This window comes from Hibiscus syriacus, unplaced genomic scaffold, assembly GCF_006381635.1.
Source record: "Hibiscus syriacus cultivar Baekdansim isolate YM2019G1 unplaced genomic scaffold, ASM638163v2 tig00110009_pilon, whole genome shotgun sequence".
Taxonomy (NCBI): Eukaryota; Viridiplantae; Streptophyta; class Magnoliopsida; order Malvales; family Malvaceae; genus Hibiscus; species Hibiscus syriacus.
This window is the reverse complement of record NW_024062561.1, coordinates 1,180,961-1,200,272: the sequence shown is the minus strand read 5'-3', so window position 1 is coordinate 1,200,272 and position 19,312 is coordinate 1,180,961. Positions and strand designations below refer to the sequence as shown.

Here is a 19,312-nt window from a genome sequence, read left to right as displayed (position 1 = left end):
CCGTATAGACCTGTCCTTTTTTCACGAATAGCACATGTGCTCCCCAAGGAGAAACACTGGTTCTTATAAATCCTTTATCCAATAACTCTTGCATTTGTACTTTAATTTCCTTAACTCTATTGGAGCCATTCTATACAGAGCCATAGAAATAGGTTCAGTACCCAGGCAAACTTCAATTCTGAATTTCACCTCACGATTTGGAGGTAAACCCGGTAACTCTTTAGGAAAAACCTCTGGAAACTCCCTAACTGTGGGAATATCTTTCAATCTCATTTCTGACACTCGAGTGTCTATCACATTGGCTAGAAAAGCTACACATCCTTTTGACATAATTTTCTTTTCTATCATGGCTGATATCACATTGGAGGGTGACTCATCTTTATCATCAATCACTATAATCTCGGAGCCCTCCGTATCCCTTAAGAATAGTCTTTTTCGGTGGCAATCTACCCATGCATGATGTGGAGACAACCAATCCATGCCCAAAATGATTTCAAACTTATCAAAGGGCAACTCCATTAAGTTTACGAGAAGACAACCCCTTGAATCTTAATTGGACACTTTCTACACACCCTTGTTACCTTTGCATTATGACCCATAGGGTTTACCGCTATCATTTCACTAAAAATTGGTTCTAAAGGAATTCCTCTAATTCTAACCAACTTTGTACTAATATAAGAGTAAGTAAAAACAAGGTCAACTAGAACAAAAATAGGCTCATCAAATAGGTGAAAGGTACCTGTTATAGTTTTTGGATCATCCTTGTCTTCACTGGTCTTTATATTATAAACTCGGGCCACTCCCCGAGTCTTTTGTCTCTGGCTAGACTCATGTTGACCTCCTTATCTTCCTCTTTCTTTACTTTTACTTGGTACAGCTACCGATCGTTCGATTTGTGCTGATCTATCCCCAGACTTTTGTGGATAGTTTCGAGTATAGTGACCTTTTTCTCCATAAATAAAGAAAGCACCAGAAAGCACTCTACATGTTCTCCGGTGAAATCTTCCACATATCTGACATTGATTACTTCTTTCTCCAAAATCTCTACCTGAGCTAGCAGTAACAGATTAGGGTTGTAGAGACTTCTGTGCAGCTTCAGCAGCGTCCACTCTATCAGTATATCAGGAACCTGAGCCCTTGCCTCTCTTACCATGAGATATAGATAAAGACATCCCAATCCATTTTCCTATCTATACACTTTGCTCTACTGACAAAGTCTCCTCTTGAGTTCTTTCAATCGCCTTACCTCTATTTATCACTTCTTGTAAACTAGGCAAATTCAAGGCCAACATCATCTCTTTCAACTTTGGCCTCAGACCCTCGATGAAACAATCTCGATTAGCTTTTTCATTAGGGACTACCTTAGTAGCATAACGAATAAGCTTGTTGTATTCGGCCTCATATTCATGCACCGCTCGGTCGCCTTATTTTAAGTTGAGAAACTTCAACAACACTGATCTTATAAATTGCTCCCCAATATACTTGTTCTTGAACTCCTATTAGTAGAACTGTCAGTTCACTTGCTCGGGCGATGCATACATCATCGTGTTTGTCACCCGAGCTGAACCTCGGAGTAATGATACAGCTCCACCTGACTTCTCATGATCGGAGCAATGAAGGCTTTCCAACATCATCATAAATCATTCAGCCATAAGTCCGCATCTATAAGACCTTCACTCTCTTCTCCCCTAAACTCATGAGCTCTCAAACTTCTTAACTCTTTCAGAATTAGCATTCGCGGTACTGGAGGAGCAGGAGAAGGCGGAGAAGGTTGGAACCTTGTCAAAATAGCGTCGAGAGCTTGCATAAAAGCTCCAAACTCCGGAACATGCATACTATGAGGTGCCGGTACGCTGGCGTTCTCAGACTAAATCGAATGTTCGCTATTCTCTTCATAGCTTTCACTATCAGATTTGTCTCTACTCTCTCGACCAGTCGCTTTCTCAAATTCGTAGAATCCGACATCTAACATAACATTCATACAGATAGTAATTAAGTTAGTAAGGAGAGACATCTTTTATATTCATTTTATACCCTATCAGTAACCTTGACATCTTAGTGGCATGTAAACTCTTTTTTATATCTAAATACACTCATTTTCTGCCGAGAACCGGCTAAACCTGTAGCTCTGATACCAATAAATGTAACACCCATCTCCCGTATATCTTTATGTATACAGGCTACATATGTCACATCACTTTTAAAACAGTTTCCCATTTGAAAATCCGTACAATTTTGTTTCATTTTATAAACCATTATAATTTACTTACAGCTAAACATGCATTAAACTTAAATAGACAAATAAAGGAGATGTTTTACATTTCACCGTTTTACATCAGTTATGTCATAATGTTACTGATAAGTCGACTCTGACTTAATGTCCGATGATCTCCTTACTCAGTTTGTATTCAACCTACGCGTGAAATAAACACATGTTAAGTATTACTTAGTGACGCATACTTAATCAAAAGCAACTTATAACATAAATATAGGGTAACAGTTCTAATATCGAGAAACTCTTTACACTTTATTATAAACCTTAAAACCTTGCACCATAAGTGCTAATATGGTAATTTACCAACTTTCTATTCATATTTATTTATTAGAATGCACAAGTAGTGCCTATACGATAATTCATCACCTCATGATGAATACTCTGGTTTTGTACACATAGTGTCGGTACGGCTATTCATCAACTCATGATGAATTCTGTGGATTTGCACACATAGTGTTGGTACGGCTATTCATCAACTCATGATGAATTCCGTGGATTTGCATACATAGTGCCAATACGGCTATTCATCAACTCATGATGAATTCCGTGGATTTGCACACATAGTGCCTGTACGGGCTATTCATGTCATGATGAATTCTGTGAATTTGCACACATAGTGCATGTATGACTATTCATCAACTCATGATGAATTTTGTGAATTTGCATACATAATGCCTGTATGGCTATTCATCAACTCATGATGAATTTCGTGGATTTGCACACATAGTGCCTATACGGCTATTCATCAACTCATGATGAATTCCGTGGATTTGCACACATAGTGCATGTACGGCTATTTATCAACTCATGACGAATTCTATGAATTTACACACATAGTGTCTGTACGGCTATTCATTAACTCATGATGAATTTCGTGGATTTGCACACATAGTGTCTGTAGTACAATTATTACTGATATACCGTTGCATCATTAGTGCTAATATGGTAATTTAACAACTTTCTATTCATATTCATTTATTATAATGCACAAGTAGTACCTATACGGTAATTCAATGCATGATGAATTCTATGGTTTTGCATACATAGTGATGGTACGACTATTCATCAACTCATGATGAATTCCGTGGATTTGCACACATAGTTCCGGTACAATTATTCATCAACTCATGATGAATTTTGTGGATTTATACACATAGTGCATGTACGACTATTCATCAACTCATGATGAATTTCGTGAATTTGCATATATAGTGCCTGTACGGCTATTCATTAACTCATGATGAATTTCGTGAGTTTGCACACATAGTGCCTGTACGGCTATTCATCAACTCATGATGAATTTTGTTGAATTGCACACATAGTGCATGTACGGCTATTCATCAACTCATGATGAATTCCGTGAATTTACAAACATAGTGCATGTACGGCTAGTCATCAACTCGTGATGAATTCCATGGATTTGCACACATAGTGCCTGTAGTACACTTAGTATTGATATATCGTTGCAACATATGTTTTAACAAAATTTATTTATAATTCCTAATGAACAGAATAAATGAACTCACCTAGCTTCTTATGTATCCAAAACGTAAGGCTGATTACTCCGGTACTTTGCCTTTTCCCTTAGTTTTGCTTGTCTCGGGAGCTTGGTTTTGATCTACTCAAGCATCCATTAAAACATGTACCATACCCAATGTTAGTATATTTTCTAACCATTATACTTAAACAATACTCAAAAGGACATATCATTAACTTTCTATAACAATATAAGCTTATTTTTAACATTTCTAGCTCTATAGTATTGATACCCCTACCATGGTACCGATACTACTATACTATGGTACTGATACTATGATATGGTATTGATTCCATTTTTTCATTCTATTTCGAAATGGTATCGACACCTTCCCTTTGTTATCGATACTCTCCCTTCGGTATCGATACTGATTGAATCAGTATCGTTACTACTTAGCAGATTCATCCTATTTTAGCCTGTAATATCGGTATTATTCTATCAGTAACGATACCCGTACCTAGAATTTTCAGTTTTCAACTCGATTATCACCCAAATGGGGTTAAATTTCGTTATATATACACCATACAATGCTATTAAACTCTTCTTTAACTATCCATACTAACATTCCTTCATTTAGCCTCTTAAAACATCTAAAATATTCCAAGAACAATCAATTAGGGACTATCAAAATTATATCGTTTGAGTTTCTAAAGTTTAGAGTCACTTCGTAATAGAATATAACGCTCGCAAACTTAATGATATGTAAAGGTCAGATTTAAGATGTTGATATGCTAATTATCTATTGAAAATACAAATATATGGATAAGTATAATATTATAACCTTATACTTTCTCTTTATAATTTTTATAATAATATTTTATTTTTCTTTTTTAATTTTTCATAATAATATTTTATTTTTCTTTTTATAATTTTTAATTACATATATTTTATATTTTTTAAAATAAAATTAATATCAAATTGATAAATCAAATAAATGTTGATCGTTATTTTTTTCAAAAATCATGATGAAATTTAATTAAATGTATAAATATTAAGAGTTAAATTTATTACTATACTATTAAAAACACACACACATATATCATTGTTAGTGATTAAGATGGCATGTCTCAATTAATTGGGTGATAAGTTATAATATCTTATAATTAAGTGATCCAATTATAAATTTACGAATAATTGACTGATCCCAATTTAGCCAAAAGCTTAAAAAATATTAATCATTTTCCTTTTATGTTCTCGACGTCCAAACCAGCAAAGGCAACATGCTATTTTTTTAGCCCAATAATCCAAGAGGTTGAATTATTTAGCCCAATAGGGCACTCGGAGTTTTATTTTGGAATCTACGGTAAATGCTACAATGTCTATGGAACTCGTCATGCCAGATTGACGAGTTCCATGGGATATATTTTTTTATTGGGTCGTGTCATGTAGGTCTCACTGCCCGAATATATTTAACATATCCTAAGGGACTCGTCATGTCAGCGTGACGAGTCTCAATAAAAAATAATTTTTTTAAAATTTTTAAAAGCATTGAAGAAAATATATTATTTTAATGCTGAAGGAACTCTTCATGCCAGCATGTATAATTTTGAATTTGTTGACCGTTGTTGAACGGTCCAATTTTTTTAAAAATTCAATGGAACTTTTTACGCCGGTGTGACGAGTTCTAACATCTATTTTCAATTTAAAAAAACTAGTCGTTTATAGCCGTTGGGTAGACTAGTATAAAAAGAGGTTTGGGTTGGATTAATTTTTCACTTGGAATTAAACATTCTATTGAGAGTAAAAACTTTTTTGTTGAAGATTTTTTTGTTGAAATGACCTCAAGAGAAGAAATGTTACATCTTGATGTTGTTCATATTTCGTTGAACGAGTTGACTACAGTAAATTTAATTTGTTTTATTTCATTTTAGTTTTGACAAAATTATAGTATTAATAATAATTATTTATGTATTTGTATTAAATAATTTATTTTCAAATTGTAGCGAGAAGAATGAGGCATTAATCATCGAGGAATGACGAATGAAGAGCCACATCAGCGGATGATGATATATATTTCACAATCCAGATTATACGGATCGACGTTTCTTCGCGGATTTAAGGTGATGCCAGCACTGATATCGGCATTGATTAAGCGTTGGAGGCCCAAAATGCATACGTTTCATTTTCCTTGTGGTGAAGTGACGATAACATTGGAAGAAGTCGCGTATCAACTTGGCGTTCCGATTAATGGTATGCCATTGGTGCTTCACAACACTTATTCACGAGATGTTATTATTTCAAATTTATTAGGAAAGGAGGCTTCAGTCGATGTCATTGATGGGTTGTGGATACGGATGATGTGGTTGGAAAGATAATTTAGAGTAGACGAACAATCAACGGAGCAAGAGGTGATATATGCAACTCGAGCATATCTTATGACGTTGATTAGAGAGATCTTACTACCAGATAAATCGGGCAATTTGGTGCACACCCAATATCTTCTGGTATTGAATGATTTCCTTGTATGTTGTCAATATAGTTGGGGTTCTGTAATTTTGACTTTTTTGTATCATGAACTTTGCAAGGCGACCATAGTGGTTAAAGGGAAAAAACGGATGTAGCGGGTTGTTCAGTTTTGCTCCAATCATGGGTGTGGTATCGTCTCGTTGCAAGGTAAATTCCTATATTTAAAGTTTTGATATTTTATAATATTTATTTAAATATTTTGAAAATGACAATAAATAATGTAATTTTTTTCAGATGGCGACACTGAATACTGATACAAAGTTGTCGGGTGCAACCAAAGTAGATATTCGGATGAGGATTAAGACATGCTGTAAATTTTAATATTTTTTACATTAACTTTGAAATTGTAATTGTTAGGATTTGTGGAAGCACGAATCGAGAACCGAAAAATGTGCAAAGGGGGTGAATTGATAAAAATTAGTTTAGGGAGTAAGGACACCAAATATAAGACAATGAACACAAAGATTTATAGTGGTTTGACTTCTCAACCAAGTCTACATCCACTACCTTAGCTCCTCACTAAGGATTTTCTAACAAATTCACTAATTTGTTATTTTTTTTTCAAGGACAAAGAGATAACCTTTACACTCTATATCTTTTTCACTTGACTAAGATAGAACCAACCACTTTTACAAAAGAAAATGTAAACAAGAAAAACCCTTACAAAGTTGGTGTTTACAAATTTAAAGCTCACAAGAACAAAATATTTACAAGAGAATTGGAATAAAGAGTGAAAAGCTATTCTCTTGTGTTTGAATGCTTGGATACGTGTTGTAACCCTTCTTCAAGTGTCCTCAACTTGTATTTATGTGTTGGAATGTTGTTCTGGTCGTTTCTAGCCGTTGGAGGTGTTTTGGAGCCGTTGGGGATCAATTTTCCTGTAAAATAAAACTGCCCAGAACAAAGGGGTATCGGTACTCCTAAAGGGCTTGATGGTATCGATACTATGTCTATGATATCGATATTATTATACAAAGTAGTATCGGTACCCCTTTGGTTATCAGTACCATTTTTCCATACTAGAATTTGAGCAATGCTGGTAGTATCGATACTACCCAGTGAGTATCGATACTTCCCTTACCTTTGGTATCGGTACCATATGAACAGTATCGATACTGTTCACGAGGTATCGATACTATAAGAACAGTATCGATACTACTTGGTACAAAAACATATTTTGTACTTAATTCCACTTTTAAAGACTTTAAATTATTTTTGAAAACTTTTGAATAAATTCAATTCAAGTCCAAAAACATTTTTCTTTAATTGTTATATCAAAATATAGTTCAACGGTAATATTAATTGTTTAATTATACTAACATAATACTTTTGACAGTTTAATTGGATGCCTTATTATGAGTCGGATATCCAACGGTGTCTACCGCCAATGTTCTTTGAAGGAGCGAAGATATGGTGTGTTGTAACACCATTGCTCCATTTCGCAATTGTTGGGATCCATGTCGCCGATAGAGTTTTGCGACAATTTGAGTTTCACCAACCGATAGAAATGTCCATATTTAACATGGACGATTTGCATAAAATAGATGCGCATGGGAAGCATAACGAAGATTGGCCGAGGAAGCATGCTATATTCATAGAGCAATGGCAAAATAGACATTTACGATTGTTTAATCGTTCCGAGGTACAACCCGAAGATTTTGATTTCAATGTTTCTCCCTAACTCCAAAATTATGAAGCAAATGGGAAATCATACTTGACAACGCCGGAGGAGCGGTCTGAGTGGGAAATAATGAAGGTAAAATATGCACACAAAAAAACTATCATCTTTATCAACATCTTCATCTTATGCTTCCGCCAATTATTATCCATCGCAAGAAAGTTATGGTGGATATGGTACATATCAACCATCGATGGAGTCGAGCGGTGTGGAAAGGAAATTCGTGGGATCAAGTTCTACCTTCACAACAATTTTTCTCAGAATCGGAAGAAAGAAGTCCATGAGATCATCTTGTTCAATACGAACAATCTCAACCTCATGGTGATTTCGGTGTGCAATTTGAGGCAATGATGCCAATGATGGTGTCCAATACCTTGAATACTCCATTGTTTTCACTCGAAGATGTAAATCAAAATGGTAGAGTAATGTTCGGTACACCGGAACTAAAAGAATACCAAAATGATGAAGGTGGACGACCACAACGAAATCAACGAGCACCACATCATTACTAGTATACAATTCCTCGACATCGGCAAGAATTGCGCAAATATAAGTAATAAATTTGTTTATTTAAGTTTTTGTACTCAATATTCAATTGTATAAAAAAATCATTGATAAGTAATAAATTAGTTTATTCGTTTTCACCCTTAAAAATGTTTAAAAATTGTCAATAATTTTAGTTTTAATTAAAAGAACTTTGAAAAATATGTAAACAAATAAAATATTAAAAAAATGAAAAATCTTTAATTAAAAATAACTTGTATTTATATGTTGGAATAAGGTTGTGGTCGTTTCTAGCCGTTGAGGATGATATCTAGCCATTTGGGGATGTTTTATCTGCAAAATAAAGTTGCCAGTACATTGAGTATCGGTACTCCTTTTATGGGTATCGGCACTTCCTTTATTATTTTTAAATAAAACTAGCTGTTACTAGCTGTTGGGTCTGACTGTATTAATATTGTGACCATGGTATCGATACTACTATGTAAAGAAGTATCGGTATCCCTTTGGGTATCGTACCTATTTTGCATTATATAATTTGAGCAAGCTGATAGTATCGATACTACCTAGATAGTATCGATACTTCTCTTACTTAGGGTATCGGTACCACATGAACAATATCGACACTGTTCATATAGTATCGATACTATAAGAACAATATTAGTACTTCATACGTGAAAATTAGTTTTGTGCTCAAATTCACTTTAAATGGACTTTGAATTATTTTTGGAAACTTTTGATGACTTTGAACAATTTCAATTAAGTCCAAAAACATTTTGCCCTAATTTGTTATATCAAAATATTACAAACTATGGTTCAACATAATACAAGTTAAAAAAACATAGTTACAATACAAAAAAAAACTAATTGCAGTACATAATATTTTGTAACGCCTATTTTAGCGTCCAACTCGATATTTTTGGAAGATGTGGACAATGTTTTATGTTATAACATTCACCTCTGTAATGGCCACAACGTTTGGGTAGATCTGGCTCTCTTTGCGGATCATTCATATCGGTATGAATTCGGCTAGATCTAGGTCGACCCCGTAACTTCCTACGCAATTATATGACTGATCCCAATCACCATACAACAAGGTCTTTGCTTTCTGTTTAGCCATCCATGCCTTGTAATAAGTCGAAATATAACCAAATGTATTCCGAATAGATGCCACTAATACAGAAACGGGCACTCTTTGATTTTTCCACCAACATTTTCACATAAGAGCATATGACATCTGAATCTAAATATTTCTGGTCTTGTGTCAAGGACGTCACTGTACATGTGTGCTGTGCATTGAACCTTGTGACTTCCCACAACATTTTCTGTTGTAGGTATGATACTCGTATCCTCCATTTACAACCAACATCATGATGTATACACCGTACGAAATAAGTCTTTTGATCCGACTCTGCGACATATAATTGAAGATGAGCTTTGATGCAGTACTCCTTGATTTCTAGTTGTGCCTCTTTTTTTGTTTAAAACTGAGACCCAATGGCCAACTCAGATGACCGCTCATCTGAAGAACCCCAGTGGGCAGCACATAACTCTGACATATCATATATTTCAGGATTCCGCATAGCATCGTAGTTAATGTCATGCATTACAAGTGCATGATGATACTGAGGCAAATCATGGTGAGGCATTTTAGGTTGAGAGTATGTTTTTGCCCAAACATTTGGAGCATTCTGCAATCCTTGACATCTTGAAAGAGTTGCCACCCATGCATAAGCCTCAACATCCACACCTTGTCCCTTTGAAGCAGCCTCAAAAACATCAAACTCATCAACTAATGGTGTGTCGTCATCATCTACCAATGGAACAATATCTTCATCATCTTGGCTAAATTCAACAAGACTTTTTCTGAACCATCCAACAAGGTTTTCATCACCATCATTTGCATGTGGTTCAGAGGGGCATATTTCTTCTGTTCTTCGAGCTGGTACTGATGAGGTCAGAATATCACTTGTATTTGTGGTTTCGACGTACATCTCCACCATATCATTATTTGATGATTAATGAAGTCCTACCGTAACAGCACATCATCATCATCATCAAGCTGCACTTTTCCATATGTCATTGGATTTGAGGAGATCAGGTGCCGATAACTTAAACATGAAACATAAGCCCTAAGTTTTCTCTTAATTTTTTGCTTCATTTGGCGATAAGATACATCTACAGGGAATATCATATTGATGGGCCTGTGTGACTTAAACATAACACCAACATCAGTTTTTATAATTTCTCCATTATAATGGAAAATGTGAAGAATTTGTTGTTCATTGTTTGAAATGTATTTAGATAGAAGAAATGAGTTTCATATGTAAGAGATTGAAGATGAAAGGAGTGTGTTGTGTGTGTAAGAGATGAAAGGAGTGTGTTATGTATGTAAATTTTTTAGCCGTAGGAACTCGTCAAATCGACGTGACCAGTTCCATTGAATTTTAAAATAAAATTGGACCGTTCAACAACGGTTAATCCAACGGTCAACAAATTCAAAATTATACCCGTTGAAATTTGTCACGCCGCATGATGAGTTCCTTTAGCATTAAAATAATATATTTTTTCAATGCTTTTAAATTTTTTTAAAAAAATATTTTTTATTGAGACTCATCAGGCCAGCATGACGAGTCCCTTAAGATATATTAAATATATTCGGGCAATGGAACCCACATAACACGACACATTAAAAAAACATATCACATGAATTCATCACATCAACATGACGAGTTTTATAAACACTGTAGCATTTACCGTAAATACAGATATAAATTTCCTGTTGCCCGGGCTAAATAATCCAACCCGACTGGATTATTTGCCCCAATTCCGCCGGCAACATGCTCAAAGAAAAACCGGAAATAATGGTAAGTGAAACTTGCACATATACTACCAAGATCAATGGAGTGGCCAATCTCGAGTCTATCATACAGAAATGCGCGTCCTTCTCCCACATAAAGCAATTTCAAGCTTACGTCTTTACCACCGGTGCCTTCAAATTCAGCCGCGCTCGCTCCAAACTGCTCGAACTTTGTGCCATCGCCCCCTTTGAGTATCTCTCCTTCGCCATCTCTGTTTTCCGTCGAATCCCAACGCCTTTTACCAATGACTTCAATGCCATTATCCGTGGCCTCATCCAAAGCCCTCAACCCTCCACCGCTTTCGCGTGGTACAGAGCCATGCAACGTGGGTCTTTCAGAGTGGATGCTCTCACTTGCTCTTTCACTCTCAAAGCTTGCGCGCGTGTCTTGGCTGCTACGGAGTCTCTTCAGCTTCATGCCAACATAATACGCTTTGGGTTCATGGCGGACGCTTTGTTAGGAACTACTTTGCTCGATGTGCTCGCCAAAGTTGGTAGTCTTCGTTGTGCTAGATTAGTGTTTGATGAAATGCGGCTTAGAGATATTGCCTCGTGGAATTCCTTGATTTTCGGGTTAGCTCAAGGGAGCCAAGCGAGTGAAGCGTTAGATTTGTTTAAGAGAATGCAAGTTGAAGGGTTAAAGCCGAATGAGGTGACGGTTATTGGTGTTCTTTCAGCGTGTTCGCATATGGGAGACTTTAAAGAAGGTGAAAAGTTTGTAATGCACTTATTGATATGTATGCAAATTGTGGATTTTTGGATAAGGCGTGTGGTGTGTTTGACAACATGGGTTGTAGGAAGTGTCTTGTTACATGGAATACCATGATCATGGCCTTTGCAAGGGATGGAGACGGACATAAAACGCTTAAACTTTTCGAGCAAATGGAGAAAGATGGGGTGCAGTCTGATGCAGTAACATATCTCGCTGTGTTGTGTGCTTGTAATCATGCTGGCCTGGTGGAGGATGGTCTGAGATTGTTTAATACGATGGGGAAGCATGGAGTGAAGCCTAATTTGAAGCATTATGGGAGTCTAGTTGATTTGTTAGGTCGTGCTGGGAGGCTTAAAGATGCTTACAATCTTATCAATTCTATGTCAATGATGCCCGACGTAGTTCTTTGGCAGAGTTTGCTTGGAGCTTGCCGAATTTACAAGGATGTGGAGATGGCAGAGATTGCTTCGAGGAATCTAGTATATATGGGGGTCCAATTATTGTGGGGATTTCGTGTTGTTATCAAACGTATATGCTGCGCACGAGAGATGGAATGATGTTGGTGGGGTGAGGGATGCCATGAAAAACAGGGATGTTAAGAAGGTGCCCGGTTTTAGCTACATGGAGGTGGATGGCTAGATGCACAAGTTTTTCACCGGTGATAAGAGCAATGCCAGATGGAAAGAGATATATTCGAAATTGGATGAGATCAGATTCAAGATTAAAGAGTTAGGCTATGTTGCCGAGACTAGTTTTGTTCTTCATGACATAGGGGAGGAGGAGGAGGAGGAGAACCAACTGTGTTATCGTAGTGAGAAGCTGGCAGTGGCCTCTGGCTTGATTAGTACAAGTGAAAGAACCCCAATTCTTGTGATTAAGAATCTTAGAATATGTGGAGATTATCATGAGGTAATTAAGCTTGTATCAAATATATATGAACGGCAGATTATCGTAAGGGATCGAGTTCGGTTTCGCAAGTTCAAAGATGGCTTTTGTTCTTGTAGTGATTACCGGTAAGTGTAACAACACTCCCAAAATGTCAATTAATCATTTAACAGACTCTTTCTTTCTACAATCTTTCTCCCCTTGTGTATTAAGGAATACTCGTGTTTGGTTTGGCCCATGCAAAAGTAAATATCAAATAACACATTAACAAACAACAAGAAGCATAATAGCAACCTGAAATCAATACTTTTCACATATAAATTATCTTATACACCGATTCTAGTCGTATTGAAGAGCAACACATCAGCTAGTCTCATACAAATTACAAAATATGAAGATTTAAATCCCGGTTAACATAAAGCAAATACTAGCTGGTAAAACAATTGCAGCAATGAACATAGTCAAGGGATTCCTAGAACTTAAAGCCTCAAACAAAAGAAATTCAACTTCTCAATAATGGGCCAACCTCATCAAGAGAACAGTTCAAGTATAAAGCAAAAGCCTCTGGTACTATGCAAGAGATATCAACAGAATGCGACTAGTCTTTCTTTAGCCTAACCTCGAAACCCCTTCCAGTCGCTTTGAAAGAACGCAAGGCATATGAGTTCCTAGTAGCCTATCTCATATGGGAAAGAACGGCTGAGAGTAGTTGTACTTTGTGCCTTGGAGTTGATGGATGTCGTGGTAAGCACAGTTATTCTGGAAAAATATATGGAATATACTGCCAGGCAACCATAGCCCACAGTGATCATCCACTGTTTTAATCACAGCAAAGCAGAAGAAAATTACAGCTGTGCGCGCTGTCATTCCAGAGACGAGGAAAGAGATGGCCCAGTCAAAAGTATCGAGCAAGAGACCCTCAAGTGGGTGATTGTAAAGGGCCACAATTGCATAGGGAACAACCAGTCCATGATGTTGGGAGTGGACATGACGGTACAAAAATTTGTTTTGATGCATGAAACGGTGAACAAAGTACCGACATGTATCCATGACAAGCATTGCAACGATAAATTGTACAATTTGAACAGGAATAGAAGGCTGGATCATGGTTCCAGATGCATCTGCCGTCGATGTTAACTACAGCAAGAACAGAGAATATTAATTAAATACTTGGTGTATAGAAGTTCTAGATCAGAAGGTAAAATATGAGCCAGCAGACAGTTCTTCAACCTCACGCAGACAGTAATAAATGCTAAATCTACAAATCAACCAAGTGTTCAACTAAAATTATTTTCTTTTTGCAGATTATAGGCAAGAAAATGATTCCAATAAAAAAACATTTTACAGGCAAGGAAGAAGTTAAATGCAGAAAAACATGTATGAAGCCTGCTAAGCATCCAACCTAAAACCAATTGCTGATAGATTATGGAGCCAACTTTAATACAGAACCACAGGGAACCCGGTACTTAATAGATATAGGACAACATCACTTAACATTTCCCTTACATGTAGTTCAGAAAAGGCCTACACATGGACATTAAGGTTGTCAATCTCGCATGAATCTAGACCAGAACAACAGAATAGAATTTGAACTCTAATATCATGTTATGTATCCAACTTAAAACCAATTGGTAATAGGTAGAGAGGATAAACTAGGATATTAGACAACAAGAAACTCAATACTTGATAGACTTGGGATGAAAGCATTTAACAATGACATTATAGTCCAACAAGCTAATTAACAGGATTCCCATCTCAACAACAAATTAGCACAAGTTAGAATTTGGTTCCCAAAGAACAAGGCCATTTAGAGAGATTTTAAGGCTAACCCATATTTCAAAGAAAATTAAAGCCCAATGTGGCGATGCGATGATTAAGAAACTGAGTTCTGAAATAACAGGGATTGTACAAAAGATGGAGAACAATAAGAATATAAGCCAAGTTTTTCATTTAACCTCAATAATCTTGAAAATTCTGAGTCCATTTGGTACCTTGTGCAGTCCAAACCAGTTTATAGGACATAATAATACATAAAGGACAAACTTCATTAAACAAAAGAATCCAAACACATGCCACCTATAAGACATTTCAGTTGCTTAGAGAAACATAAGGTCTTCTGGTTTTACTTATATGATCAGTGCCCCTATACAGACACTGAGTACATCAAAATTTGACTATTTCACCTTGGCATACTTGGCTGACCGGAGAAGACACCAAACTGGCTGGATGTAGAAAAACAAAAGATGATTTCAGCTTGTACGTAATAACTCTTGAACATGACAAATGGTTTTTTAATTTTTTCTTTCCATAACCAAACTTCCAGACTTCCAGATATGGCAAGTATAAATGAGGACAAAAAAAGGTTTTTTTATTTTTCTTTCCATAACCAGACTTCCAGATCACTAATGAGAGCATTAAAAATGGATGACCGATTATTTGATGGAGCTGTAAGCCATGTGAGATTCTTCATGATGGTATGATGGTTCAGTTAAGTTGATTTACAAGCAAGACCTAGTGCGAGAGGAACTTGTCATGTTCTTGGCTATTGTAATAAGAATAGTATGAACTCTATTGCATTTTAAAACTCAAAGGAAATGGCAGCAACAGTATGAGGAGAAAAATATATGCAACTTAGAGGACATCTTATTGTCATGACCTGTACAAGCCATGAATCAAATTTGGGGAAATGGCATCAAGTCATCAACATACACAGATTTTTACCTCACACTTAAACTTCAAATAAAAATATACAATAACATGGCATGACGAGTCATCATGCACCACAAAAAGCTTTATGCCATCATAAAGTAATTGTGGGCAAGAAGAGGTTGGTGATGTAGAGCTAAAAATAAGATTACAAGCTAAATACCCCAAAAAAGGAATCACTGTTCGTCTTTACCGCTACCCTTTAGAAGAAGGGGAAAAAATCACAGCAATGCGAACAAAAGCGTCTTTCTCACAAAAATGAAACTTGAACTTTAAATATTTCTCTTATTCATCCAACCTGTTGCAAATGCAATTTTGCTTGCTCAGAAAATAAAAGACCTATAGTCCTTGTACGTGGTTCATTACAATGTTATATAATCCCTATGTAAAACCTAACTAATGTAGATCACATAAATATACCTACAAAAATTAATTGAGGAAATACGGTTAAGGCAGAGACAATTGGCATTAGCATCTTTTTTGCCCCTTTGAATGGTTGTAACCAAAGGTAGTTAAGACTATGCAGTATATCTAGGTTATTAAGTATTATTTAGGTTTAAAAAGTAAGGTCGAACTCTAAGCAAAATAAGCACTGCATGTGCAGGTTCCATTCCATCAAAACCCTACATTTTTAGGTCTTTCTCTGATACCTTGAGACCAATGTACCATTCATTCCCTAGCGCTGATAAAATTTCTAGGTCTTTATCCTATCCAATTTTGCCTTGTTGTATCAATTATCCCTAGCCACAATTGATCATGCCTCCAATATTTTGAACAATGAAGCAACTACAGAATATGATTGCGAACTTAAAACCAAATCCAAATCTACTCTATCCTGGTCAATTACATAAGGTAGGAGGGGGGAGCCGAATAAACTGGTTGCATAAACTATTGGAACATCCGAACATTTCAAACCTACTTGCAGGCACTGCTATTTTCACGCAACTCACATTCATTTCAAAATTCCAGACTGAACTACACTAAGTATCTATGCTTGATCCCATTTGGAATCACAAACACTAATTTCCAAAATTAGTGAAATTCGCCTTTTTATTCTTAGCCTGTTATGTAGGTAAACTGTATAGATATGATAACCCATTTACTCAACAAGGAGCTTGCTTTGACTTTTTCATTGTGGGCATTTGCAAAGAATTTGATTTGACAACTACCAAGTTGTGATACTTACATGTAATATGATACTTTAGAATTTTAGGCTTATGGTTTTACTGACAACAATTTCCAACACATTTCTAAACAAATAGATAAAGGAGCTCCTACGACATTGACATCAAAGCAACATAAGTCCAAGCTCAGAATTTACTGTAAAAGAAACCAAAGCACCCCATCTAAAAGCCGGAAATTACATCGAAGAATAAAGTTTGTCAAGGAATATTAAAATAACATGATTTGGCAACTAACCAGAAAGAGCAATTTAGCAACGGTTGCTTGAACAAGCTGTTGAAACAACACGCCCTTGACAACTGAAACGAGAGGTACGGAATTCTTCTCTTCCTCCTCTTTTCTAGTATGTAAACGGTACTTATCCAAAGGAGGTAAGAGTTGATAAAACCCAGCATACAACCAATATACTACAATTGGGACAATCGTCCCCCATTGCTTCATCACTCACATATCCTTCCCAAAACACCATTCTCCTCTAAGCCAAACAAATTCTGAAGCTTCTATTTTCTCTCTCTTTAGACCAATACCCACTTCCACTTTTACAAATTTGAAGCTGCATTCACAGTTTCAACCCTGAAATAAACACCAAAAGAGTTATAAAAACAAGGGTTCCTTGACAAAGTGACACAAGCAGTTCGGTACTAAACACGTTAAGTTTTTAACGATGGATGCTAAAATGAAACAAAAATTAAACGTTAAGTATGATTTTGAAAAAATTGAAAGTTTAGGTACTAAAACAAATCAAAACTGATAATTTAAGTACTAAATGTGTAGCTTACCCTAAATATTAAATGTAATAAATAAATTTTTTTATTATTAAAATTGATTTCTTTAAAATATTATAATAATTTAATCAATATTATTTATGATAAAAATATATTATTAAATTATTTCTGTTTCTCTCAAAGTTTCAAATTAAACGTATAAAAAATAAATAGAGGTTCTCACAATATTCAGTTAAGAAAAATATTTATTTATATCGTTATAATTTAATAATTAATAAAAAAAAAAGATAACGTGATACATTCATATAAAAACTGAAAATCTGAAGTAAATTAGGAAACATACTTATTTACATCAATGTAAGTCGGTGCTTCATTGTATATAAAAAAAATAAGTTAGTGCTTCATACAACAAAAAGAATCATATGTTACATTCACCTAAAATATGATGATCTAAAGCAAATTATGGAAGATCTAAAAAAATAAGATTTATGTGTTTGCGTTAGAATTATGGGAAGAAAATGAAAAGCTAAAAAATGCATAGAATAGATGATGAAATGAAGATATTTGAAGATATTATGGTTAGAGCAAGAAAAAAGAAAAGAAACTCAACGAACATACATAAGATGAAAAAAAAACATATACTCACTTAAGTTATCGTCATTGTTGAGGGAGAATGAGAGTGTTTTGTTTGTTTATGCTTTAAAGTGAACTATATTTTGATATAACAATTAAGGCAAAATGTTTATGGACTTGAATTGAATTTATTCAGAGTTTTCAAAGTTTTCAAAAATAATTCAAAGTCCTTTTAACTTGGAATTGAGCACAAAATAATTATCGTTCTGTTTGTCCAGAAAATTATTGTGCCATATAAATCCTTGTGACAAATTTCTCAATCTTTTACTCTCATTACTCTCTAAACTATTTATTGCTAATTTACCCCCTTGCAACTCTTTTGGTTGTAGATTGAGCTTCTACAAATCCTAACAATTAGTATCAGAGCCTAACTCGTTAAAAGGTTTAATCACCTTGAGACGTTCCTAGAAGAAGCTCTACCAATTCACGATGCAACCGACAAAGATATGGCTTCAACCTCCGGTGCCTATTTCATTGAAGATTCACAACCAGTCAACAAGCCACCCTACTTCAATGGAGAAAACTATGCCTATTGGAGGAATAGGATGATGCTCTTCATTCAAGCCAACGATCTAGGAGCTTGGAACTCAATCATTAAAGGATACAGGCTATGCACATCGCCTATTTCATTGAGATTCACAACCAGTCAACAAGCCACCTACTTCAATGGGAAAACTATGCCTATTGGAGGAATAGGATGATGCTCTTCATTCAAGCCAACGATCTAGGAGCTTGGAACTCAATCATTAAAGGATACACCATTCCAATATGTGAGATGGACGATTGGAGTGATGGAGAGAAAAAGAAGTTCCAAATTAATGCTAAGGCTATGCACACCTTTTGTGCAGGCCCAGATGAATATGGAAGAGTCTCCTCTTGTTCCAATGCCAATGAGATATAGGATAAGCTCCAAGCCATTCTTGAAGGAACCGATGAAGTGAGGGAAACCAAGATAAGTCTTCTCAACCATAGCTAAAAAAATTTCAAGATGAAACCTGATGAAGGCACCAAAGCTATGACGGATAGATTTTCCGTGATTGTCAACGGTCTCAAGGGATTTAGAGAAGTAATCCCCAATGAGAAGCTTGTGAGAAAGATGATCTAATCTCTTCCAAAGTCTTGGCAATCGAAGAAGACGACGATTATCGAAGC

At 35.7% G+C, this 19,312-nt stretch overlaps 1 protein-coding gene and 2 pseudogenes across 1 annotated transcript; 1 reads left to right on the top strand and 2 right to left on the bottom strand.

Moving 5' to 3' along the window:
* The window catches only part of LOC120212250, a 28,016-nt pseudogene extending 26,182 nt beyond the window's left edge, over nucleotides 1-1,834 (bottom strand).
* Nucleotides 1,835-11,321: 9,487 nt separating this feature from the next.
* Nucleotides 11,322-13,092, top strand: LOC120212249 (annotated as a pseudogene).
* Nucleotides 13,093-13,516: 424 nt separating this feature from the next.
* On the bottom strand, nucleotides 13,517-17,243 carry LOC120212273 (very-long-chain aldehyde decarbonylase GL1-9-like). The gene is made up of 2 exons (XM_039210638.1): nucleotides 17,040-17,243; nucleotides 13,517-14,051 (listed from the first exon to the last, which is right to left on the bottom strand). The coding sequence occupies exons 1-2, from the start codon at nucleotides 17,241-17,243 to the stop codon at nucleotides 13,596-13,598; spliced, it is 660 nt and encodes a 219-aa protein (XP_039066569.1). The 3' UTR covers nucleotides 13,517-13,595.
* Nucleotides 17,244-19,312: the final 2,069 nt, after the last annotated feature.

Excerpts from the sequence above, each read along its gene's own strand:
- LOC120212273 (XM_039210638.1), bottom strand. The coding sequence starts at position 17,243 with ATGAAGCAATGGGGGACGATTGTCCCAATTGTAGTATATTGGTTGTAT. Across the intron at positions 14,052-17,039 it reads TTGCTAAATTGCTCTTTCTG|TTAACATCGACGGCAGATGC; the intron begins GTTAGTTGCCAA and ends TTCTTGCTGTAG.